The following is a 25,496-nucleotide window of genomic DNA, read 5'->3' on the forward strand; positions in this document are numbered from 1 at the left end:
ATATACGCAATAGCTGCTGTTTTCCTCCTGAGGCTGTTGCTTATTTCTGAAAAAATCAGCAAACAAGTCAATGATTAAAGCATCCCTGAATCACTACCTCCCCCAAGCCCAGCTGAAAAGGCAGGGTATGAAATAGCTGCATCACCTGTGGTCGTGGCTCTACCATCAAGCTGAAGCATTCAGCTGAGCAGCAAAACCAGCCAGCTGCTGACGTGGGGGTGAAAAAGGGGGAAGAAAAGGCCTTGGAGTTAGGCAGCAGTTCACGAGTCACTGCTCCTCCCGGGTGTGCCAGCTGCTCCAGGGGGGCCGCTGCTTCTGCTTGGGTCCAGGCAGCTTTCTTGCCCTTATCGCACTATGTTGGCAGGAATCTCATGTTACTGTGCAGTAAGGGAGTGATGTGGTTTTTCAGTTTCCCTTTTGAGGGGAAAAGGATGGGTCTGGCACTCCAGAAAATGAGCGTTTCTCATTTCATTATGATGGGGAAAATTTTCTGCCATCTCTGCTCTGCTCTTGTTTGTCCTAGAGCTTGTGAGAGCTCAGTGTCTCCTCTGTCACCTCAGGCACATCCTGGACCACAGCACTTGCTATCAGGTCTTCCCTTTGCTGGGCAAAAAGATGTAATTTTTAAGCTCACATGAAAATGTCAGTGGAGATGTGGTGAACTTTGCAAGTTGAGTAACAACCATTACAGCCTACATTTTACCTTGTAGCATTACCCCTACACTTTACCTGGCCTGTTGTGAAATTTTGACACCTATCTGCTATCATAAAGTTGAAAAACCCAACCAGTCCTTCCTTCCCCAACAACCTTTCCCCAGCTTATCACCCAGCATTTCCTGTCTCACAAATTCACGGTCCCTCTTCTGAACACCCACAAGGCCCAAATCCAAAGACAGACCTGGCACTGGGGATCTCGCTGGAAGCGAAGCCACCCGCTGGCACCTGCAGAGCAGGGGAACAAAGCTGCAGCCCCAGTTTCACATAGCTCCTGCTCCCCGTCACTTCTCAGTGTGCACCAGTGTACCCTGCGTCTGCCACACCCCCTGCAGATGCAGATCCATGCTGCGCTTTGCGGCACAGACAACTTTGAGGGGCTTGTGTGGCGCTCTGATGTGCCCTCTCCGTGATGCTTCCACAGGGTTTTGCTAAGCACTCTGTTCTCTCCTGGATTTCAATGGCCCTGTGTGAAATGGTGCCGCTTGTGGATTCACAGCATGTTGCAATGGATGTCCATCCCATGATGGCACGATCAGATCAAAATGCATCACTCCAAGGAGGCCTGAGTGCTTCAGTCCTGCCTACAGAAAGGTGCTAGGATCACCTACTGGCATAGACCTCTGAAATCTCCATTGTGAGCAGAGATAAGTACACCAAAGCGCTAGGATCTTCTGAGAGAGGCAGAAATTCCATTGCTTGGTTCACTTCCCATTACACACAGGCAGCCACAAGCTTGTAAACTCCACAGTCTCTTCTTGTTTGTTTATTTTGGGTAACAGGAACCAGTTTATTTTGGTGTCAACCATGCCTCCCTGCCAGAGGCAGCAGACACAGCCCTGAACACCCCTCACAAAACTTGCTGCTGTTACAAGTGCCACCGTGCTCTGCAAAGAGTTCTAGCTTAGGAGAGATGTGCTGGATGCACACTGAAAATTCAGATAACCCTTCACAGGGTGGTCAGCATGCCAGGGATTTAATTATATTTCAAAGTACACATTAGCTCTGAAATTCAGGGACCACAAGGAATTTAACCTCCCCTCCCATGCAAAACATCTGCCTTCCCAGCTGTGTGGCAAGCCTATACACAAGGACTCTCTCCCCTGGTCTACAAAACCTCACCCACCTTTCCCCTTGCTGGGACTGAGCTGTGGACTGTGTTCAGGGCAAAAAATAGCAGTATTTGTCACATGTAGGAGAATAAAATTGGTTGGATCAAACAGGATAAACATTATTTGGGTTGAAAGATTTCAGATTAAAGCCTCAAATGCAGAGCGTAAATTCACTGAAGTGTCTCGGAGGAAGCTGAGATTGGGTTTCTGCTATCTGAAACACTTTGAGCACAGAAGTGATGCTAGAAAACCTACAGCCTGCCGGTGAGCCCCAAAAGGGGTGTCTCTACCTCTTTTAAACAGAATCCAACTGCATCAGACTGGGATGGATACTGATTCAGATCTCATTAGGAAAAGGGATAACTGTAAATAAACAAAATTGCCTTCCTTGTATGGGTTAATTCACCATCTGCATTCAGCACCCTTTTGCCAGCTGCTGCCTGGGCTGTTCAGCCAACCAGCTTGGAAAATGACCTAAGGAAACTGAATTCTTGGGTGCTCCTGGTTTTAGGCATCCTGCGGTGCAGGAGAGCTTGCTCCTTTCTATGTAACAAAGCAGGAACAAAGGAAAGGAGTCACCTATTTGGAGCTGAGCTAAGGCACTAATGATGCAGTAGGTGAGGAAAGAAGAAACACAGCAGGAGGAGGGCAACTTCCCAGCCATGATGTCCCAGATCATTGTTCTCTTTGCTCAATTCCCTTAAAAAACCCAATGTTATCTCTATAGAAAAGGAGGAGCTAATACAGTATTATAGTATCCCTGTTGGGGTTTCATTTTAAGGTTATTATTTTTTTGTTCTCCCAGAGAGATTTGCTTCAGGTATCAAAGTCACATGAGCTGTTTCTGAAGTGGATTTTGGTGAATGCAGGCAGAGCTATCTGAGCAGCTCTGGCTCATCACAGCTCTGTGTGGATGCCTGTTCTGTTGTTTTTCCCCATGATTTCCCAGAAAATAAGAAGCCTGCCTCTGTCACTTTTTGGCATGATACTGAGATAAGCCACTGTGCTGTGCTGACCCAATGGGTGCAGTCTCTCCTATGCACAGCAGACGTGTTCCTGTCGTCATCACAGCTTGATAAAGATCGATGATGTCTGGCTTGTCTTCTGCCCTGTGTCGTTGAGGGGGAAAACGCTAGAGATGGCTACATCCACAATTCCTTGGCAGAGCTCTGCATACAGCTTCCTAAGAGACGAGAGGGAGATAATCAGATGCCCAGGCAGGACAAACCAGCAGAGCCCCGACCAATTTTTACATAAACATGCGTTCTTCCTAGCAAGATCTACAAGATCCTGCTCCCATTACGGGTAGCTCCAGGGCAGCAAACAGGAGGGTGACATCTCTTCTGCCTCCTCCCTGCCTACCCCAGCAGCTGTCTTCTTTTCAAAGAACTGAATCTCCAGCATTGCTCTCTGCCAGACAGGACCACAGAACCCATTATCTAAGTTTACTGTCAGAACAGGCTCCTGGGCAGAGTCTCCACATCCTCAGGCCTCAGACCTGAGTCACCACAAGATGCATGGGGGTAGCCAACAGCTGAGTACCCCCTGTACCAGCCTTCCAGCTCAGGGAGTCGTGATTTATCACATCAGACCCCATTCACATGGGGATGTGCCCCATAGGCACTGCTCTGATGCATTCATGGTTTGATGAAATGCTGCACTGCGCTGCAGCTGCGCACATCAGCTTGTGACCAGGCACAGAGACTTCACAGGACCCTTCAGAAACGTGGGATGTGTTTCACCATGGCATGGCTCAGGCAGAGCAGCATTAGGGAGGAGAAAGACAAGGTGTTTGAGAAATGAGTTAACAATAGCTTCACTTTCTGCTGAAGGAAATACATGTGTAATCTCCCTGAACATGCTGGCATCTGGGACATTTTTAGCACCAGAGCTGTCTTTACTAGGATTAACAATGTCTTTCACTCTATGTCTTTGGGGCTACATGACAGTAAGATGCTTTTTCAGCTCCTGGGAACATTACTGCTTTCAACAGCCAATTTTTGTCTCTTAAATGGGAACTGTGTGATTTGGGTGCTTCAAATTCACATAATCCTGAGGAGGAGAAGACATAAATAGCCAAAACCCTACCTCAGCTGCTTTTGATGGCTTCCAAGTGCCCATGGAGGCACAAAGCAAACGGGGCATTGCTGCAACCCAAATCTACCCAGCAACAACCAAATTCTATCCATACAGCAACACAAGGAGGTGCAATGCAGTATTGCACCATGGTGCACATGGTGAATAGGGCATCCTGCACACATAAAGCTCACTCAGCCCTAGCTCTGAAAAGGCTGCTGAACAGGCTCTCTGTTAAGTTTGACCTGAATTTTTTGTCTACTGTTAGCGGTGATGTAATCTAATTGATATCTAATCTATGTCTAATCTAATCAAATTCTAATGTAGTGATGTACAGCCTGTTCTGTTTGGCTGGGCCTGTGTACGATACAGATGCCCATTTAGCAAAGATTTCCAGTCTCCCGCAGTTGTTTCAATCACATAATACAGCACCTCCAGCTGTGCCTATGCAGAGATGCTCATGGCCACAGCTGTTGGGCTGACCCAGCCTTCCTGTGACTGGTGGATGCTTTGATCCAATGTCTGCAGCATCCAGTGTGCTCTGGGGTCCTGCTGCCTGCAAATTCACTCACTTTCAGCTGCTGCACTTAATGCTACTCATCATGTGTTCAGCTAACGACCAGCCACCAGTGGCTTCACAATAGAGTCTGAGAAACCACCTGTCCCCCAGAGTGTTAATTCAGCAACATAACTTCAACTCAACAGCATTGGTAACAATGACCCAAGTTATATTCAAACCCATTTGTCCAAAACCTGAGGTTAGCACCCCATCTCACATGGGAAAGAAGATGGGGGATACCAAATACAGTGACAGGAGCAACAAACTTCATTCAGCTGGCACTTAGAGCAGTGCCTGGTATGGGTTAGCCTGGAAAACTCCTCTGCCTTTCACTTTCTTCCACCTTTTTCACTGGGAGCTAGGTCCCAGCCATATTTTTGGTGAAGCAATGAATGGTGGCATCACAAGGGTACTACAGAAACTGATTACTCACTGGGCACATGCTGGGGCCCCATTAACTTCTATCAGCCAGACCTTCAGCTCCTCATCCACCATGAAGTCAAAGCCAAAGAGCTGGAAGCTCTGGTAGTGAAGATGCTTTGTGCTGATTGCAGGCTCTATACACATAAGGCAGCTTCTGTGAAGGTAAAACAGAAACCCAAGATTAAAAGCCCTGCAGACACACCTGCCACACTGCAGCTTCTGAGGGCACGTGTATAGCACAGTTGAGTGGAGGGGTCCCCTGGTGCCCTGGGACTGCCTCAAATCACAAACTAAACCAACACACATCATGGTGACCAGGTCCATCGTGCAGTCATCAAAACACATGTGGGGACACACCTGAGTTAACTCCTAAAGAGCTGAGTAGTAGCATCTACCCTCACTACCTCACTAGGCAAGTTGAAAAACATGATGCTCAATTTGAACCTGGAGCAGAAGGCAGAGCCACAAAGGGCTGCACCAGGTCCCCAAGGAACTGCCACTGACGGCTCATTTGCCTCTGAGTCCCTCAAAGATTGTGCCATGTCTTTTGGTGTAAATAACAGCAATGGGGTACTTGCAAAGTAAATTCCACCGTAAAGGATCACTTTATCAAGACCTGGATTCTCTGCAGGACCATGACCTCCCAGATCTCTCTCCAGGCACGTTCTGTGCCCAAGAGATAGCTGGCTCTACGTGGACTAAGATGACCTATGCCAATGAGATGTGCTGCTGCTTGCTGATGTGGGGGGAAGCAGCGAGATCCTGCAGACTTGAGTCCAGCTTCCCTTCCCCTCTTACACCTTACACATTTTTTAATCTCAGCCTCTCCCAGCCCTGTCTTTTGACCCACCCTCTTCCCTTACCAAGTGATCTCACTCCATCCCTCTTCAGCCACAGCTGACAAAATGCAGACACACTGACACGTACCCTTGAAAGAACAGCACCTAAGGAGGTCCCTTTTCATTGAGCAATCACATTGCTCAAAAACATTTGTTTATGGCTTTTTCTTAATCTACACAACTGAAACCCTCCCTTGTTGGGTCTGTGCTTCCCCAGCTGTGCTCATACACATTCCCAGTCGCTGAAAGGTTAAGTTCCCCTATACAACAGGCAGCTGACTACCTTATTATGTGTTTGATTTGCAGTAAGATGCTATTCTCAAGCGTTGTGTTCAGGGCATCCATCAGATACTGGTTGAACTCCTCGAAGAACATTTCATTCCCTTCCTCATACCGCCCGTAGTTTTTGGAATATTCCTTCTGAATGCAGTGATTGGTCAAGTGGCAGGTTTTATCCTGGAAATTAGCACTGTTATATGGTTCGGAAGAGGTCCGCAGGACACCCTCTCTGTAGAGGTAGATATTATATTGATGATCCACAAGAACCCAGCTCCTGGGGAGCGAGAAAACAAACACTAGTCTCAGTAACTTAAAAAGAAACAGCATGAAAACGAAAAATGGTTATTACAAAAGCAGAAAAGGTTACCTGATGTCAAACTTGCGATGCCCTGGCTCTAAAAGCAGAGGCCTCTCCAGGTATTTCTGAATCACATGCACTTGTCCCTGCTCATCAATGAAGTCCAGGAGCTCTGCAGCCTCTGAAGAAATCAGGATCCCTTCCCCTAGCACAGAAAAACGAAGACAAAATTAGGTAGAGGATCCTCCTACCTTTGCTGGAAGTTTTTCAGGGCCCAAGTGAACCATGGCTCATTTGCCCAAAAAGCCACATGACATGCAAGTACCCATGTCCCCAGGGCTGGTTGGCACCCAAGTGATGTCATGCTTGCTGAATATCAAGCAGTTAATCGCAGATGGATCTCCCTGTTAGCATGGCATGGGGCATCTGGCTCCCCAGTAACCAGAGCTAACAGAAACGGGAACCAAGTGTACTGAGATGGCATGGCCTGCCTGGGGCTCGTCTGCAGGGGAGTGCCTGCCTAGGTGCAACAGCAGACGGGGACTTTGGCAAGCAGTGAGGCAACTGCTTGGTTTGGGGGAATCTTCTTCCTTTTCCAGCAATTTTTTCACCTGGCCTTACCAGGGGTGTGGGTAGCAACAACACTTGTTGAATTTTGTTTTGTTGAATTTTGTTTTGTTTTCCCCTGTTTTTCAGCAGTTTGGAGAACAGGGGCTTTGGCAGGTTTTTGGGTTGGTTTTTTTTTAGGAAGGTTTTTGGGTTTTTGTCCTAGACTCAGACTTTCTGCCCCTGCCTGGCTTCTCGGGCTGCCAGAGGCAGTCACACTTCTGCAGTGTTGCCTTGCTCATCAAGCTGATTTAAATCACTATTAAAATCATTGCTGAATTAGGAAAAGAACTATCTCAAAATGCTCATCCACATAGTATTTTCCCCTGCTGTGGAAGCTTTTCATTAAAGAAATTACATGTGCCATTTAAATACTGCCACATTTTGGCTGAAGCTGTCACTGTCCATTTCCTGCAAGAGTCCAGATATGAAACTGCTGTTGCAGAGCAATGAAGAGGGAACAGATCCCTTCTAGGATTTGATAAAGGGATGGCATGGTGCCACATGAGGGATAAACCAGCTCAGCTAAAATTATCTAACACTTCTCTGGCATGATGTCCAGTCCTCAGGCATTCAGTTGACTTTTTGGACTAAAGCTGATGACTTAGTCTTAACTTTGTGCTGAGCGTTTTGGAGGAAATAGTGAAAAGAAACACTTTTCAAGGGAGCAGTGTGGGGAGAACGCAGGTTTGGAGCACAAGATTTGACAGGATCATCCCATGGAAAATGCTCCGAGCTGTGATTCCTGAAGGTCAATGTCAGTACAGCCCTGCAGGTGCTTTCACTGCTCCCTGCTCTGCATACAGGAGTCACAGCTTCCCAGCCCTACTGACCCCCTACCTGTCCTTGCGTTCTCTACCAAAAGGAAGTCCTTCAAATTATCTCTCACCCATGTTTTATGCAAAGGGGGAGATTTTTTTAGTCCCCTGATCACAGCAGAGCAGGCACAAACTTGCATTGGTACAACTGCAGGCTGTGCGCTAGGGGAAGGAGGGAAACAACATCTCTGTAAGTCAGTAAAGCCCCTGCCTTGGGAAGATCAGCAGGCACCTGTCCAGCACTAGACAGTGAATCAAGGGAGAGGTCAGCCTAACTGTGCACCTAGTCAGCAACCCAGTGAGGCAGCAAAGCAGCTTATGTGGGGCAGCTGTCCCTCCTCTCAAAGGAAACATCAAAACCTCTAGCTACAGTTGAAAAGTCTCTCAACTTTTAAGTTAGGACATCCTAAACCTTTAATTTCCCTTTTACTGATGGACAACCACACTTCCACTAGACCTGTCCTGAGTTAGGGGCTGTGCCCGAGTCAAGATCTGCCTTGGCAATTAACTTCACCAAGGTTTCTTCTTCATCAGAAGTAATCCCTAGACATTGAAAACTTCCCTCTAGAAGATTAACATGAGGCTCTTTCCACCTTAATTCCCAGCTTATGTTCTTCAGCACACTGATAAATATGAAAGTTTACCCTGCTTTAATGCAGAAAAGGTGGGATCACACTTGAATAAAGGATGGAGAGTCTAAAACTCCCCAACCGACAGCAAACCAAAGCAATGGCCTTTTCAGTTGCCCACAATGACTCTTTGCCAGACTGTTAGACCATACAAAAACACATTCCCCCACTGGCATAATGAAAGGGCTCACTGCCCCTTCCTCCCTGATGAAGATGAGCATACCCTTCTGACGCTTCTTGGTAACACAGCCAAGAGAGCACAGCAACGAAGGAAGCCAGAATGAAGGACAGTTTATCATGCAGCCTCCTTACAGCCATCTCTGGCTTTCACACTCTGGTGATTTTAGAAAGACCGCATCAGAGATGACTCTGCAAATTTGAGTAATACATGTTGGCTTGTTCCCTTTGGAAAGGCCAGGTCCTTCCTCGGGCTGGGCTCTGCTGCCTGGGGCCTGCACACATGGCAGGGCCATTCTGATAACGTGCCCATGACACCGCTGAACTGACAGACAGCACATAGCTACCAAATTATTACATCTATAGCTGTGTCCGGCCGTCTCATCTAACTGCTCATTATTTCTGTAGAGTAAGCAATGCAATGACCCTGGCACAAGAAGGACACATTACCACTCCATTGCCTTATTCAAATTAAAGGGACATACAGGCACTGCATTGCTTGTCTTTGCTCTGGTACCTTCCCCTTAGGCTTGCACGTAATTTTGATGCACCGAGCTCGTGGCTGCTCAGCCAGTCTCTCAGTGTGACCATGGGTAGGTCACTGGCACCAGGCATCTGCGTTTGGCTGAAAGACAAGCAGCAGTATTTCTGCCCAGGTGAAATCAGGCTTAGCTGCAGCACTGAGAGTTGGGGTCCTTGCCCGTTAAGCCTGCTGTCCTGCCTGCTGCCCTCCCCCACACATTCCATTCTGCTCCCTGTTATCACCTGCTCTCCAAATTCCCCTTGCCTGCTGCCTTCTCCCTGCAAACTTTCCTGTGTTTTTGAGGTGCATGTGTAGAAAACTGGAGGTCCTTTCACTGCCATCCATGTCCCAGGTAGCATGTGCACGTTATAATGCTTGCCAGGCTGCCAAACAGACAAAGAAAAGCCCTAAGCTGGCTTAACTGGCATGGATTTGGTAGGTGAAGCCCTTCACAGACAGGCTAGATACCAGCTGGGCTCAGCCAAACCCCAGGACTCTACCGATCAAGTAAGGAGTAAGGAATAATGAGCAGGTGGCTCATTTTGCTGGAGAATGAACCTTTGGCACCAGCTGAAGACTTGGCGATCCACACATTGCCTTCTTTGCTTTCCCGCCGCCTGTTGTAAGCTGCCAAGAAAACTTCCCGCTCATCTGTCCTTGTGTTGTTTATGAGATGGCGAATCCCATTCTGTGCTGGAGCCACGGGGGTCTTCAAGTTTGTTGGGTAAATCACATATGACTCAGGGAACCATGTGCAGGACTCCGATAGTTCAGGGCTTGTCTTGATTAGCCTGGGTGAAGAGAGACAGGCTGTTAATCTCCAGAGTGCCTCCACCTGCACAGACATCATTTAATAAGTAAAAATCATTAACTGTGCTCTTTTGTTTGGTGATGAACAACAGCTTACAGATAGCCTGTGCCAAATTACTATATTTTCCTTAGACCCCTGAAATTAGGGCTTCCCTAAAGATGATATGGCAACCTCAACCTGCAGCCGAGCACTGCTCTTTGAACTAGACCTGCCTGCTTTCATTAAATACTTTGTAGATACTGGGGATATCATGAAACAATCAGTGGAGGAGTTTCCACTTAACTAGAGCTTATGGTGCATTCCCTGCATTGTCTCTGCACAAGGGAACTGAAGAGGTGCGTTTGCTAACACAGAACAGGGCAGGAAGGATGCTGTGATCACAACCGGCAAAAGGGAGGCCAGGGCAGCAATGTTCCCTAAGGTGCTGCTTAGCTCTTGATCCCAATCCCCACTGAGATCCATTCAGGTATCCCAGTTGTGCATGAAGACCACCAGGAACCCACAGAAAGCAAGGACACCAATCCACATTTCGTGTCCCAGGGTGTCTGGGATCCCCCTTGCATCATGCAGCCTCCGATCCCTGACACATCTCTACCACCAGTAAAGTCTAGAGATGCCAGGAAACTCCTGTCGGTGGAGGCCAGGCCTGTTTTCTTTCAGTCAAGGGAGCTGCCTGCCTTTCTGAATGCTCTCTCTGTGCTTTGCTTAAGGCCTAAAGTAGAGCTCATGACTTGTTGACTCTCTCCATGCATTTCTGCCTCTCTGTTGAAATGCCAGCCAGTCAGCAACACCCTGGGAGCCCCGAGGAACATCATTTGTAGTCCCTTGGGTTCATAAGCAGCTTGATCTATGGTTGAGTCCCCAGTTGAAAAGGCCAGCCAAGCTCTGGGAGAGAAAAAACAGGTGTGGAAGACTTTTCAGCACTGCCTCCAGACCACAAGCCACAGAGAAGTCCAGCTGGGGAGCACCGTGAGTGCTTGTTTAAAAAATGCTCTGCTAGTTCCTGACAAACACCATCACCACTGCAAAGAAAGCACCTGGAACTCTGTTCTTTGCAGGGGAAGGAGAGAGAGGCCTCGGATCAGCACACAGTCTGCAGGACTGCATCAGCAAGAGGCAGCACTTGGAACAATGTGGAATCAAATGCCTGAAGGAGGCCGAAAGCTCTGACATGAAGATGCCTTAATGGCCGCAAAGTTTGCACAGGGACAAGCGTATTCTGCAATGAAAGCTCCTCTGCATTTCCCCAGGAGACCCTGGTACAGCCGGTCATGCAGAAATAAGTCCCAGAGCTCTTTCTGGAGATGTCTCCAAGCATTTGTTTGACCAACAAATCTGATTAGCTAAAGGCATATTAGTGTCTCATCTCTGGATGAATCACAGAATAAAAGGAATAGGTTTTTAATTAAATGTCTCCAAGGAAAAAGAGCAGATACGTTATTTTTTTCTTTTGATTTGGCTCTAATCTGATTCAATACACTCTATGGTTTCAAGCAGACATAATTCAGTGGAAACAGCACTTCCCCTGAAGTTACAAAGAGGTCTTTCTGCACTCAGATAGCTTTACAGACCAACAGAGGAGTCAGAAGACAGCATGTGCTAGGACACTCCCTGGGCAGCTGTTCTGTGAAATACCCTCCAAACAGGTTCAACACTCAACAACAGTTAGAAGAAAAATTTCTGCCAATCCCATGTAACATTTCAGTGAATTTCTTACTTCACCAGAGATGCTTTGCGGCACAGCTTGTCTGCTCCCCTGTAGTAATTCACCAGCTGCACAAGTCCAGGTTCATGGCCTAAAATGGGGGAACAAAGAGATCAGTCAAACTCCTCACTTAATGAAGACAAACCACCTGCTTGGTGCAAAGGATCTGTGCAGTAGGGAAGGGAAAGGCGGCTGTTTCCTTGCCCTGCATCATAGAAACAGGCTCTAAGCTGGTGCTGGCTCCTGCGGTTTCCTTTCTTTTAATTATGAAAAAGCATGCATTTAACCAGGTCTAGTCTGAATCCGATACTTCCATTTTCCAAAGGAAAATAATAATTTCCTAATTCACATGGAACTGGCAGCACCACCCAAAAACATTCTCCATTTGCTGGTGGGAGTTTTTAAAAGCCAAGATTTCAGTTACTCTTAAATGCAGTAGAAGGATGCAGGGAACCACACCATGCTGCAAAGATCACAGCTTGGGAAAGGGCCTTGTTTCTTTGTCACATGCAGCAAGATTCCCTGTTGGACCCAATATCACAAGACACTGGGAAGCATTAGAAGATTGGGAGTCTTGCTTCCCTCTGCCAGTTTGCAGCAAGCCCCCTCAGATAGCTGGGGTGGGAAGGAACCTCTGGGGGTCTCTGCTCTAAACACCTGTTTGGTCAAAGTCTGAGTAGCTCAAGGATGAAGATTCCACTGCTTCTACAGGTCCTTGTTCCAGTGCCTGACTTGCCATCCTGTGTCCCCCTGACTATCCTGATGGCCCCTGCTGGAGTCACTCCAGAGCATCTATGCCTTCCTTGCAATGGGAAGTCCCAAACTGGTCCCAGTATCCAGCTGTGGCCTCACAAATGCCAAATAGATGGGTATCTCCTCATCAACACTAGACTTCACACCACAGCCTGTACTCCTTCACCTTCTCACACTATATGAATGCTTGTGCTCAGCTGGAAGCTCTCTAGGGGGGACAGGACGGCAGCAGGTGTCCAAAGGGTAACGCTAATCAAGGCAATGCCACACAGCCTCTCTCACGTAACCAGTGCAGCTGAACACGGACATGCAAGAGGCAACTGATGCCTGGGGCAATACCTGGGTGACTGGTGACAACAACCGACAAGAGCATCAACAGGGAAAACATGCCAAAAAACTGCTCTGGTTTTAAATGACCTAGGACCAGGGTGATCCCCCAAGCATGGCAGTTACTTCCATCTCCATCTCCTCTTTTCAAAGAAAATGCTTGTGGGAGTGATTTATACCCTGAAAAAGGATTCAGGGTTTTAGTTATCCTCCTTGGGGTTTGCCTGGGAAAAAGGGCTTGGGGCAAACATTACCTTAAAGATGAGGCAGCTGCAAGATCACAGAGAGTGAATATCTATTTCCACTCCAAAGTCACAGCCCTGACCTGGATCACTTTTTTGTTCACAGATCTTAAAATGTAAGATAGCTGAAAAGCATCTTCCAGAAAAGATCTGTAACTTCAGACACTTCCATGTATAGTCAGCACTGCCAGGCACTAATTTACTGAAATAAATTAGTAAAAAACGATCAAATTTCCTTCTGTTCTCAGTTTTTGCTTGACTCCTGGAGGAACTGAGGTCCAGAAGGAGATACCACCACTCTGGGTGGCTATGCTGCACAGTGGTCAGCCCATCCTGTTACCAATGACAAGAGGAATGGGGCTGGTGGGAGGGGGAGGATGGAAGTGGCTGAAACCACCTGCTTTGAAACCACTGCTGCTGGATAACTGACCTGCTGGGAGGCACATCCGTGTTGGTTTCCTGAGATTTCCTCCATGGAGCAGTGGGCTGCAATGTGGAGCCTGGTGGCTGGCAAGGAGGGACCACTGGGCAGAAAGAGGAACGGATTCTCGGGCATATTGTAAGGTCTGCATCATGCACTTAGCAGGGTTAAAAGCTGCCAAGGCACTGAGCAAACTGGCAATTCTCCCGTGGCTGGCAGGGAACAGTCCAGCATCCTCTGCTCCATGAGGCCTCTGCAGTCTCTTCTTCCTCTCCCTCCCCCTCCTTAGCACAAACTGCTTTTCCATTAGATACAGCCTCGGATGCAGACACACACAGCTTAAGGGCACAATCATCCAAGAATTAGGCTATCAGTGAGAGCAACAGAAGCCCCTGCAGCTGGACAGAAGCAGGGGTACATGCTGAGAGTCCCCACGTCAAATGACTGAGCTCAGCCCCTAAGTAATGCAAATCCCTACAGTTCCCTGAATTAATGTCTGCTTGCACTGACTACACCCTTTATGAAAACCAAACCATGTCAGCTTTGATGCAACAGTTGCTCAAGAGAACAGCTTTAGGAAGATGCACCAGAGAAGATACAGCTTTTTGGAAGAGGTACCAAAATAACCATGTTATTTTTGGTCTGAATCTACTGATTTCAGGCAATCAGCTCCTGCTGTAGGAGGATGAGTTAAAGAAGCCAGAGCCATAGCATCATCCCTTCTCCATGGGTTATAGATGTATCTTGGCCCAGGCATCCCATGGCAACACATGCTGAAGAGCTCACTGAAGCACTTCCATCAACCCAGGGCTCCTTCGAAGGATGGAAGGGGTTAGTAAGAGATGGCCACGAGCCCACCACAGCTGAATGTGCTGTGCAGGCCTGCTCACAAAGAACTGTACTTGTTCTGCAATGAAGCCTGATGCTCACAGGCCCTGCCTGCTGCCCACATTAAGGCACAGGTCTGCTTGCTGTGCCTGGCTACTGTGTGTGAGCGTCTGCACTGCTTAAGCCTCTACCAGTGTTTCCCTGCCTGCTGTAAACACCCTGACACAGGGAGGTGACCAGATGGCATTGCCATGTGATGGGGGACTTTCTACTCACAAACGTACGTGGAAACAAGGGAAGAGTTGCTGGAGCTGATGACTTTCAAAGCAGAAAGAGCGGTCAGTGCTGGGTCTTGACTGCAAGAAAGCAGCTGCAAAAGCCGCCCTACCCTGGAGCTTCTGGGGCAAGGGGGCTCCGATGTTTCTGCAACCAACAGCTGTGCAGCAGAATCACCCCAGGAAGGAAGCAAGCAGGGCCAAAGGCTGGGGGGAGGCCAGGAGGGCCCTGCCAGCCATCAGATACAGACATAGGGGACTACAGGAGGGAAACGCACTGCTCTGATGGGGTTCGGCAGAGTCCTCCTGCCAAACCTGAGAGGCCTGGTGACAGGAGCCAGTGCAGCAGCTGGCATCATGCATGCAGACCTGCTAGCCTCACAGCTCCTAACAGCTCACCCTGAGCCATGGACAATGACAGTGCATATCTGCTCCCCACTGTGCCCTACCATGCTGCCGGTACCTGCCTTGGCTCTCCCCGCTCGCAGGCAGCTCATGGCACTGTCCCTCCCTGCTCCTGAGTTTCTTCCCACCTGGTGGGGTGGAGGGCTGGGGGGTGGCTGTGCCAGCCCTGCCTGCCAGGATCACAGTGCACATGCAAGCAGGGGACAGGCCCGCACAGGGAAGGTCCTGGGGCCCCACGTGCTGGCAGTGTGACAGAGGGGCTCAGGCAGCCGGGGAAGAGGTGATGTGGGGGGTGGCCTGGCCCTACACACACACGGGCTCTGGAACAACCCTCACCCTGTGCCAAGCAGGGACTAGATACACTGTCACCCCCACCAAGCCCCTGCAGAGGGGCCAACCGCCCCCCCCCCCGCCCAGTCTCAACTCAGGGTCGAGGACCTGAGGCTCAGACCTGTTCCCTCAGCTGCCCCACACCGCAGAAGCCCCTCCGTGAGAGGGGAGCTCAGCACCGCGACCCCTGCCCACAGCAGGCGGGGACGCCACCGGCACGGCCGCGCTCCTCCCAGCCCGGCGGGGTGACTGAAGCCCCCTGCACTGGTGAAAACAGCCCCCAAAGCACTGCTGTGTGTGTGGGGGGTGTGTGTGCACCCTGAGGGTCTGCGACACAAGAGGGAGGGGATCCCCGGGCGGGGTGCGTGTTTTCGGGGGGGCAGCGGTGACAACACGCTGTGGGAGCTCGGAAGGGGGGTCCTGGGAGAGGGAGCCCCTGAGCCCTAGCGGGGGCAGCAGCCCCTGGGCCAGGCCGGTGGCCGCTAAGGACCCTGCCGGGGCGCCGGGCAGGGGCTGCAGGGGGACCCCCGGCCCCCGCCCTTTGTTGCGGGCGGGGCAGGCCGGGCCAGCGGGCGGGTCCCCGCGGCGGGGAGCCCGGCACGGGACAGGCCCGTGGCCCGGTGACAGGAGGCCTCCCTCCCACACCGCGGGGAGGCTCCGTGCCGGCCACGGGGGGCGGGGGGCAAGAACGGGGACCCTTACCCAGCCTGCCGAAGGGGAGCCGGTTCCTTTCGCCCAGCATCAGGTTGAAGCGCGGGTTGTCCCTCCGGAGCCGCCGCCACTGCCCGCTGCCCAGCAGCAGCCGGCTCACCTCGGCGTACACGCTGCTGCCCTCGTCCCGCACCACGAAGGTGTACATGGCGGCGGGGACGGGCTCCCCCCACCCTACCCCCGGCAGCGCCAGTAGCGCCCCAGGCCCATGGGGCCCCGCCGCCGCCCAGGCAGGGCCCTACGCGGCCGCCGCCGCCTCACTCGGCTCCTCATGGCCGGGGCCGCCGCCCCCACCAGCCTGCCCGGGGCGGGGGCTGACCCGGAAGTAGAACCGCCTCGGAAGAGCGGTGACGTCAGCGAGGTCGCCCGGCGGGCAGGGCTGCTGCTGCGGCCACCGGGGCTGCCGCTGCGGCCACCGGGGCTGCCGCGGGGTCTTCCCGCCTCGTGTTTTGCGTCCGGCTGCGGGTTAAGCAGCTCTGCGCGGGGAGGCTGGGTCGGGCTGGCCCTCCCGGGCCGGCAGGAATGATGGGGCTCGTCGTCGAGGGCCTCGGGGAAGGCGGAACAAAGAGCGTCCCGTCCCGGTGATGTGAGCCGTGCGCGCTTGGCCTGGCCTCGCTACACTGATCGTCAGCGCCTCCTGCCCATGGCCTTGCCCTGGAGCTGCGCTGACCTCGCGGCGCTAAATATCGTAGCCCCTAAGGGAAAGACCCAGGCCCGCTAACTAACCCTGCCTCAGAGAGCATGCGTATGGTCAAATAAGTTAGGTAATGCAATATGCAAATGTATAGCCAATCGCCTATACGGGCCTGCCCAAGCGCGGCAGGATTTTGTACGTAGTGGTAATGCGAGTACTGTGTGTGCTGCACCAGCTTTGTTTACCGGCATCCAGACTCACGCAGCTGTAATAAAACAGTGTCTTGTCTCCGTGGATGAGATTGGCTTGTTGCACGCCGGGAACGGATTTGCATTTTAGGGACAGCACCTTGCGCTGCGCCTGTGGTGCTCAGGCCACTTGGGGGGCGCACCCCCCCCCCCCCCCCCCCCCCCCCAGCGTGGGCTGCCCTGGGTGCCGGAGCCCATGCAGCCGTGCCCCATGGCTGCAGGCCGCTCCAGGTGCTGCTCCAGGCTGTGGGCGCAGCAAGGTGTTGGTTGCCGTTGTGGTCCCCGCAGCCTTGCAGGCTGGTGGGACATGAGTCTTGGTCTTGCCACCAGAGACATGGGCTGGGGCATTGCCAGGTGTGGCCTGGCCCTGGTGAGGGGCTGCACGCAGCCTTGTGTACCCGCACAGGCTGCTGTCGCCACACCGGGACGTCAGAGACCTCGGGGGGTCAGCCAGCATGCCATCCAGCAGGAGCCAGACAGGCTGGAGGCAACAGGAGCCCCATGACATTCAGGATGAAGGGGAAAGTCAGCCGTGACAGAGGCTGGAGCCGGAGGGACTCTGTGAGGGCCCTGGGAGCATGGCAGGCACAGCTCTGAGCCCTTGTGGCAGCAAGGCAGGAATTCTGATACAGATTTGTTGGCCTCTGTCTAGTTATAAATAATGTTGACCAATTTATTGTTTTGGGGATAGCTCTCTTTATTCCTTTTGTTACCCAATTTCGATATTTTTCCAATAGTTGCATTTGTGTAGCTCTATTGAGGTCCCAGAGGGGGTCATAACTGGAGTGCTCTGATAGAAGCATCTGCAGTTGCTGAAGCCTCAGAAACATCTGACCTGCTAGTAAGTGTGTATTAGAGAAACGAAGGTAGTTCTAAATTAAACTGTGTCAACAGAAAGGCAGTTTTGATAGAATCCCTCAGGCTGAAAGAGAACTCAAGGCACTTCATAACAAGAACATTGAACCTCTAAAACAAGTGAACCTTTAAATATTATTACTACACTGTGAGTTTACAAGAGTGGATTAGGACTATTTCTCCGGAAAAGTGTGTCTATTTTATCCCTATTTCACTTCAGGATTAGCCTTTATTAGTACTGCTCTGCAACTGCTAGCACTAAGAATTTAACCCAGTTTTTGTGCCAACAGGTTGTTTTAGCCTAACTTTCACTACAGGTTTTCAGTTTTGTATTAAGTGGTTACAGGGGAAACTGTTTCTGAGTTTGGCCATTTGACCAGCAGCCTCAAAAAGACTGACTGAATTTTGCTTTTTACAACTCAGAAAATTAAGAACAGGAACCAGTTTGTTCTCACACCCCCACCCCCACCCCCCTTTCATCCCATGATACATTGACACATTGCAGCATTGGACTAACATTTTGGGAGATCTTTAGTGTTAATCCATCGGGGAAAGTACTGGGCTGGACAACCAATGCAAACATTAATGCACCAAGATAAATCCTTAGATTTGATTTGTTGAGGGTCATTTGTACATACGAGCTACATCTCCAAAATGCACTTTATTCTACCAGACAGCTTCCCTACAGTTAGTGAAACCCTTGCCTAGAATGGTTGCTTTACATAACTGATATATTAAAACATGGAATGCTTGTAGAGTTGTGGCACTGTATGACATCTACACGGGACTTACTTCAACAGCTACGACCAGGGAGCCTCCTAGCTTCTCAGCAATGCAAGCTCGGTTGAGGTCCTCTGGCCCATTTGCTTGGCCTTTATGCCTAAAAAAAGAGGCAAAACACTCAATAATGCGGCATTCCAACATGCTAGTAATCAATCAAACGTACCTGGTAGTAACATTAGAAGAGGCAATCGGGTCACTCAAGCAGGTAAGCCCTGCCTTAGCTTAGGCATTTGGATGGTTTTCTCTGCTGTGTGTCAGAGGAGACATCTGGCTACACGCCAAATAGCAATGCAGAAATAGCGGGGAGAACATTTTCACTACATCCGTGCTCAGACTGTTCCCCTTTTCGCTGCAGGCTCTCTCAGGAGCGGATCTCTCCTTTCTAGGGCTACCCTGGGTATGGCGGGTGAGGAAGCTACATGCAAGCAGGCTCAAATGGCTGACTCAGCTCCCGCTGGCTCTGGAGAGGTGGGTGAAAGAATCAGAGTGAGCATCTGGGCTGTAGAGACCAGAAAGGCTTTGCTGCTCCAAGGAATCAACAATGGATTCTTTTTTTGGAGGGCAGGGAGCTCAACCCAAGCCTGTCTGATGTGGAGAAAAGCTGAATTTCTTCAGGATTTCTTCTTTTTTTTTTTTTTTAACTAACTTCCACATATGCAGCACAGCCTCCCTGAGTAGTTCCAGTCCACTGGCCAGCTGTCCTGTGAAGGCTGGCACTGCTGCACAACGATCCTGTCTGTCTTGCAGGCTGCAAGATTTTGGCCCAGTGCAGCAGGAGGAACTGAAGGGGGTCAGCGCTCTCTGGCTACAAGCCAGGCCGACTGAGCATGAAATCTCTGAATGCTGCAGCAAGATGTTTACTCCTTGGTTAACCGTGTCTGACAGGCTGAATGGAACTCTGCTTCTCCATGTGGAGATGCAATGCCTTTTGAAATGAGTAATCACAACCACATCTCTAAATCAAGCACATTGTTAATTATTACTATTGCACAGGGTGTTTGAGATAGTGTCTTTCAACAGACACAGGCTTGAACATCCTCTGCCACAGCAGCAGCTCTAGAAGGAATCTAATGGTTTCTAGCCTGTATGGTGCAGATGTGCTGCTCTGCATGGCACAGCTATGGTGTCACAGACACTGCAAAACCTGCTCTTGTCCTGAGCACAGTTTTACTGCCTCTAAAATTCAGTCAGACTGTGTAAGTTTTAGCCAGAGCTCATTTGAGCTGCATCATAGGGCATTTCACTTGTGAAGTTCTCATCTCTCACTAGTATCTCAAAAAAACCCAGCCATCTACAACCAAAAAACAAAGCCCAATCCAGCATCCAGCTGCTTTGGGAGGCGGCGGGAGCAGCTGACGGGGCTGGAGGGCGTTTGCCAGCAGTCAGTGATGCCCTTGCCCTAAGCTGGAGTGGTGAATTTTGACCTAAGTCTGACGTGGTGGCAGCGCGAGGTCAGCAGCTCTGTTGGTACCAGCACATTGTTGGGGTTGCCAGGTGAGGAATGCAGGGCGCTCAGTTCTGCCCTGGTCAGCTCCAGGGCGCACTGGTCTGGCCCTGAAGCCAGCAGAAGGACGTGGGTACATGTTCTCTGGACCCTCGTTTCTATTTCCTGCCAGGAAGAGGAAATCCAGCCCTTTTCACCCTGCAGGTTAGGAATAATCCCTCTGTCCCGATGGGGACCATCCCAAAGTGATGCTCCGTTGTCAGGAGGGAGGGGGCTGGCACCAGCTGTGCTGGGATGGAGCCGGCTGAGGCCGCTGAAATCCCAGACGGCCAGGACGGACCTGTGGTAGCGATGCCGGTAGTATCAGCTGGGATCTCGCGCGGTGCCCTGGGGTAGGACCGTGGCCCTGCCGGGGGAGGCTGGTTCCAGCTGGCGTTGGCAGCCTGCCCGCCTGCCGGCTCTGCTGCTTCTGCTTGGCGAGACGGGCAGGGAGAGCTGGGCTGCTGGTTGAAACAGCTCTCAACAACCCCCCTGGGGTTGGAGGTGACATTTTCATTGCACTGTCACCTCCTGGCTGCACCGGTGCGGATTCGGCAGCTGTCGGCTGTGAGAAAGGGAGAAGCTCCGAGGTCTCTCCCTGCGAGCACTGAGGTTTTGAAAAGATGCTGATCTCCTTAGTTTTATTCTTATTTTTGCCTCCTCCCTTTCCAGCCGCTCCCTCCGTCCCCAACCCGCAACCTCTTAAAGAGGAAATTCAATAATGTTTACAGTTAAGCGCGGGGATGGGAACTTCTGATAGCCGAGGGCTTGATGCGTTGATCACGAGAAAGCGCGGCCTGGCACCTCCTGGGGAGTGCCCCTGCGCAGATGAACTGCCTGACTGCAGCATCGGGGGGGTTGTGAGCCACGTGGAGGTGATGCCCACGGGGGAAACACGCGAGTGGGACAGCGGGGAAGAGCCTGGCTTCCAGACTTGGGACGGGGTTTGGTTAGCGGTTAAGAAGAGTGGAGGCAGCAGCATCTTCCTCCACGTGGGGCTGCACCCCGCCTGCCAGGTCTCAGACCAGGCAGTACAGTCTCCGTTGCTGCTCCATGTGTTATGGATGGAGAACCTGAGCGTGGAGAGGAGGGTGGGAAAGGACCATGTGCCCAGTTTGCCCGCCAGTTAATAGCAGAGTTGGAAAGAGAAGCGCCATATCCAGTGCTCCCTTTGCAAGTCTCGTTTCTTCCTGCGGGCATCTACTGGGGAGATGAGATGGTTAATGACCATGCTTTGCATTTTTTTGGCTTGAACTGAGGCCTTTTCCTGGTGTTTGCATCTCAAGGAGATGGTAGCGTCTTGGTTCTCTGTGTGACATGACATCTGTAGCATCATTGCTGGGGTGGTTCTTGTCACTGGAGGCTGGGAGCAGCTACCCAGTGGGATGTGGTCACCGCGCGTCCTCCCTGCCAGGCTGGGCAGAGGCCAGCAGTGCCGCAGGGTGCGGGTGGCAAAGGGAGGCGGCCAGGGCTGTTGCAAAGCTGGGGAAAGCTCTCCCGTGTATGCTTTCCCCTTCCAGGGGGATGTTTTATTCCAAAGCTGAGACCCTGGATGCACTTCCACCTGCGCCTGGGTGCAGTGATAAGGCCAGGTGGCCCAGGGAGACCCCAGGTCTTGGCCAGACTGCACCAGGCCGTCTGGAAACGGGCTCTCTTACTGCTGCAGGGCTGCAGGGATTGCCCAGGGTCGTGCAAAAGTGTCCCATTGGACATGTCATGGGCACTTTGCTCATGGCTGTCTCTGATTGCATCCCTGTTTTTTTCTTCCCCCTCTTTGGTTCTTCTGGAGCTTGCTGCAGCCAGCGCAAGCAGCCCCTGTGGTGCAGCTGGAGCACCGTGCGCAGGCAGCGCAGCGGGGGATTGCAAACCTGGGAGGTGGCGGGGGGTGTCGGCAGGTTGCCCTCACCAGAGGTGTGTGAATCCTGAGCACTTTGTGGAGCGTGGTGCCGTTTGGAAACACAGATGGACATAGGAAACTTGCTGCTCACAGAAAGGCCATTGTACCTCTTTGTTTTCCCCACTAACTGTTGTTCTGGTGTCTTGCAGGCACAGAAGAATAAGGCAGGATGGATGTCTACGACCCTCAGACGCTGGGTGCTATGCTCTTTGGAGGTTTGATGATGGTATCGGCCACTGGGATCTTCATGGTGTTCACCTTCTCCATGAAGGAGACTTCATCAGAGAAAGCCTTGGCCAAGCAAGGCAAAAATCTTAAGAAGACCCAGAAGCAGGAAAAAGAGACAAAGAAAGAGAAAGTTGTTGAGAGAAAAGGAAAAGGAAAGGAAAAGGAAGAGAAACCTAATGGAAAAGTCCCAGAGGTGCACCAAAGTGCTCCAGTGGTCAGCTCCATCACCGTCAAGAAAACCAATGCTCTTCCAACCCATGAGGAGCAGAAGCATAATGGATGTGTAAAGAAGGCGGCTGCATCCAAGAAGAAGAGCGAGCCAGGTAAGGCCAAGTTCCTCTGCATATATCCCCGTCGGGTAAGCTGGCAGAGGGATAGGAGAAGGGCTGGAGTCCTCTCGTGCCCTTAGCGAAGAGCTGGAATGAACCAGCCTGGTGAAAGGCAGGAGATGACCTTGCTGCTCTGCCATCACCGGCACCACTGCGTGGAGCAAAATCCCCCAGCGAGGCTGTGTCATGATGGAGTCCAGCTTCTGATGCCCACCATGTCTCTGCTCCCTGGCATGAGCAAAGCGTGCCCAGCTCCGGCTGCAATCGCTCAGTGTGATGGAGGGTGGTGGCAGGGCGGCGGGAGCAGTAGCAGAGCCAGGCAGAGGTGGCAGCTGGCTCAGGGAACACTTGTCTGTGGTGGGCGCCGTCCCCAGCGCTCGTCACGTTGCTTTCAATTAGAGAGGTATCAAACTTGGCTGTGGACATCTGGGAGGTTGCTGGTGTGAAATGGCAGTTATGGGGTTGAAGTCAACTGAGGTGATGCTACTCAGCCCTGCCGTTGGCTCGAGCGCTCCCAAGCCCTCCTCTCTCCTCCCCAGCACCTGCGGACTCGGATGGGCCCCTCTACCTGCCCTACAAGACGCTTGTGTCCACTGTCAGCAGCACGGCGTTCAGCGAGGGGGAGGCCCAGCGGCTCATCGAGATCCTGACGGAGAAAGCGGGCATCGTCCAGGACACCTGGCACATGGTAGGGCTGCCAGCACCGCCGTGGCCACCAGGGCTGGGCCGAGCCTCCGGGGGTGCGGAGGGGTGAAGGCAGCCCGTTTTCGGGCAGGCTGTCCCCCGAGGGGCAGCCTTAGAGGCAGGAGCTGAATTTTCCCTGGAGCAGAGGGCAGGACCCTGTGCGTGTGGGGTGGAGGGGTTGGATCCCGGAGTGGTGGTCCCCGCTGATGTGCCACCCTGCGCCGGCAGGCCACGCAGAAGGGTGACCCTGTCACTGTCCTGAAACGCCAGCTGGAGGAGAAGGAGAAGCAGCTCGCCACAGAGCAGGAGGCTGCAGCCGCTGCCAGAAACAAGATGCGGGAGCTGAGCAAGGTAAGTGCCGCGCAGCCCTCCCGGCACCCCTGGCACGGGCTCTGCGCCTCACGGCTCGCCGTGTGCCTCCCTCTCCCCGCATCTCACCCGCCCTTGGAGGTGAAGCGCAGGGGTTCTCTGGGCCCTTCATCTGCTTGCTGTTTTCTCCCCCAAAAGGGGAGGAGATGCCCACCTGAGCTCCTCTCCTGGGCCTGATCCAGCCCGGGGAGGCACGTGTCCTGTTGGCAGCCGCAGCAGGAGCGGGCTGAAGCCGTGCCCGCAAGAGACTGCAGCTTTCTGCTGCTTTACGGAGGACAATAAAGCCCTTCCCATCTCTTGGCAGAGCCCCTGAGCTGAGGAGGTGTTGATCAGTCCCTTTTTAAGGAGCCTGGTGCTATTTACAGCCCCCTTGCCTGACTCAGCCCCTTGCCTCCACCTCTCGTTGGGTGTTGAAGTCAGAAGGGACCCCCGGCGCGTCGTGCTCAGCACCTCCTGCCCCGCAGCCGCCAGGACCCTGCTGCAGCAGGTCCATCTGCCTGCAGGCAGGAGAGGAGAGGGCGAAGCCACCCTGTGCACTGAGTGCTGTGCTAAGCCCCGGCCTGTGCAGGCAGCCCCGGGCAGCGGCACGGCATCACCCAGCCGGCCAAGAGAGCACCCCTGCCTTGGCAGGGGGCGGAGGGGGGGTGTGTTTGGTTTGTGGGGGTGTTTTCTTTTTTTTAGTTTTCCTGCTTTGCCCCAGACTTGATGTGATGATATTGATCCTGGGGCCGGGGAGGGGAATAAAATTCCAGGCTGTCACTCCTGTCTCTTAGCTGGCCCAGTGTGGAACAACAGTGGCATCCAGTGGCCACTGAGCCCAAAGCTTAATGCAGGAGAAAATGTAAGTGCGGAACGGTGTAGCTGGGCCTGGGGGCAGCGCCGAAAGGGTTACACTTCTTAAAGTCTTCTGAGCTCGGAGGCCACTTGTTTCGAGAGTCCCCTTAAAGCAGGGAAGTTCCTGCGCTGAGGACTGACCGGGTGGCTTCTCTCCTCGAAGGAGCTGGCGGCCGAGCGGGCCAAGGCGACGGCCGTGGAGGGCAAGCTGAGGGAGCAGCTGCTGGCCCGCGAGCAGGAGATGGCAGCGGTGCAGGCACGCATGCAGGCCAGCTACCAGGACCATGTCAGCGAAACGCAGCAGCTGCAGGGCAAGGTGAGCCCCACGCGGTGCTCTGCAGCTTCCTCCGCTGGCTGCCGGCTGGCCCTCGGTGGCAGCTGCCTGGTCTTTTGGAGAAGACCGAGGTGGACGAGGGGGCCAGAGCCTCAGGGAGGGGCGAGAGCCCCGCAGTGCTCCTGAGCTGTAGAAGAGGGATGTGGGAGCATCCTCATGGGATGCGGCAGCCCCGGGGACTGTCAGCATCAGCAGACAGCTCGCTGTGGCTTCCTTGCCAGTCCCTCTTGCCCATGGAGTGGGCTCCTCAGGGGAGAGCTGAGGGGCTGGCGGCGGCGGCATTAACCGCTGTTGGTCTCCCCCTAGATCCGGACCCTGCAGGAGCAGCTGGAGAACGGCCCCAACACGCAGCTGGCTCGCCTGCAGCAGGAGAACTCCATCCTGAGGGATGCCCTCAACCAGACCAGCAGCCAGATGGAGAGCAAGTAAGACTGGGGCGGGGGGCAGAGCCTGGGGCCGCCCTCTGGCAAGCCCTGGGGGTGACTGCCCATCAGGCTTGGCCACCCCCTTTCTGGAGGGTGCTTCTACAGACGCCCCAGCTAGCTGGAGGTAGAGGAGGGAGTGAGGAAGAGACTGCCAAATGGCTTTTGGCGGCCTGGCAGGGGAAACAAGGATGTTTTTGCCAAGTGGAAGGGCAGGGGAAACCCTCTCTGCTTTGGGGTCACCTGTGCTGATGTTACATAGAAGTTACAAGCCATTAGTGACCTAAAACCTAGTTTTGAAAGTAGTTTTAATAACATTTTTATTATTATATATTATATAATATATAATATGTTTATTATTGAAAAATAAAAATACAAAACCCCCTACCAGTAAACAGTGCAGGCATATGTTTATAATAAAATCTTCATACTGTTTTGTACAACCAACCGTTTGTTCCCCAGGGAGCTGACGCAGCCACGTCGGGGCAGGCAGAGCCCACAAATCTGTGAAAAGGGAAGACTGTGCTTGTCCACG

At 52.3% G+C, this 25,496-nt stretch overlaps 2 protein-coding genes across 2 annotated transcripts; one reads left to right on the plus strand and one right to left on the minus strand.

The window, feature by feature from the left end:
* Positions 1-1,464: 1,464 nt before the first annotated feature.
* TTL (tubulin tyrosine ligase) lies at positions 1,465-16,191 on the minus strand. The gene is made up of 7 exons (XM_056357383.1): positions 15,853-16,191; positions 11,582-11,660; positions 9,612-9,844; positions 6,370-6,505; positions 6,007-6,276; positions 4,895-5,038; positions 1,465-3,009 (listed from the first exon to the last, which is right to left on the minus strand). Exons 1-7 carry the CDS (start codon positions 16,007-16,009, stop codon positions 2,892-2,894), a joined length of 1,137 nt encoding a protein of 378 aa, XP_056213358.1. The 5' UTR covers positions 16,010-16,191; the 3' UTR covers positions 1,465-2,891.
* Positions 16,192-21,496: 5,305 nt separating this feature from the next.
* Positions 21,497-24,995, plus strand: LOC130157809 (ribosome-binding protein 1-like). Its single transcript, XM_056357756.1, has 5 exons — positions 21,497-22,312; positions 22,858-23,006; positions 23,231-23,353; positions 24,369-24,521; positions 24,846-24,995. The coding sequence occupies exons 1-5, from the start codon at positions 21,931-21,933 to the stop codon at positions 24,966-24,968; spliced, it is 930 nt and encodes a 309-aa protein (XP_056213731.1). The 5' UTR covers positions 21,497-21,930; the 3' UTR covers positions 24,969-24,995.
* Positions 24,996-25,496: the final 501 nt, after the last annotated feature.

The sequence above is a fragment of the Falco biarmicus genome, chromosome 12 (genome assembly GCF_023638135.1).
Source record: "Falco biarmicus isolate bFalBia1 chromosome 12, bFalBia1.pri, whole genome shotgun sequence".
Lineage (NCBI taxonomy): Eukaryota > Metazoa > Chordata > Aves > Falconiformes > Falconidae > Falco > Falco biarmicus.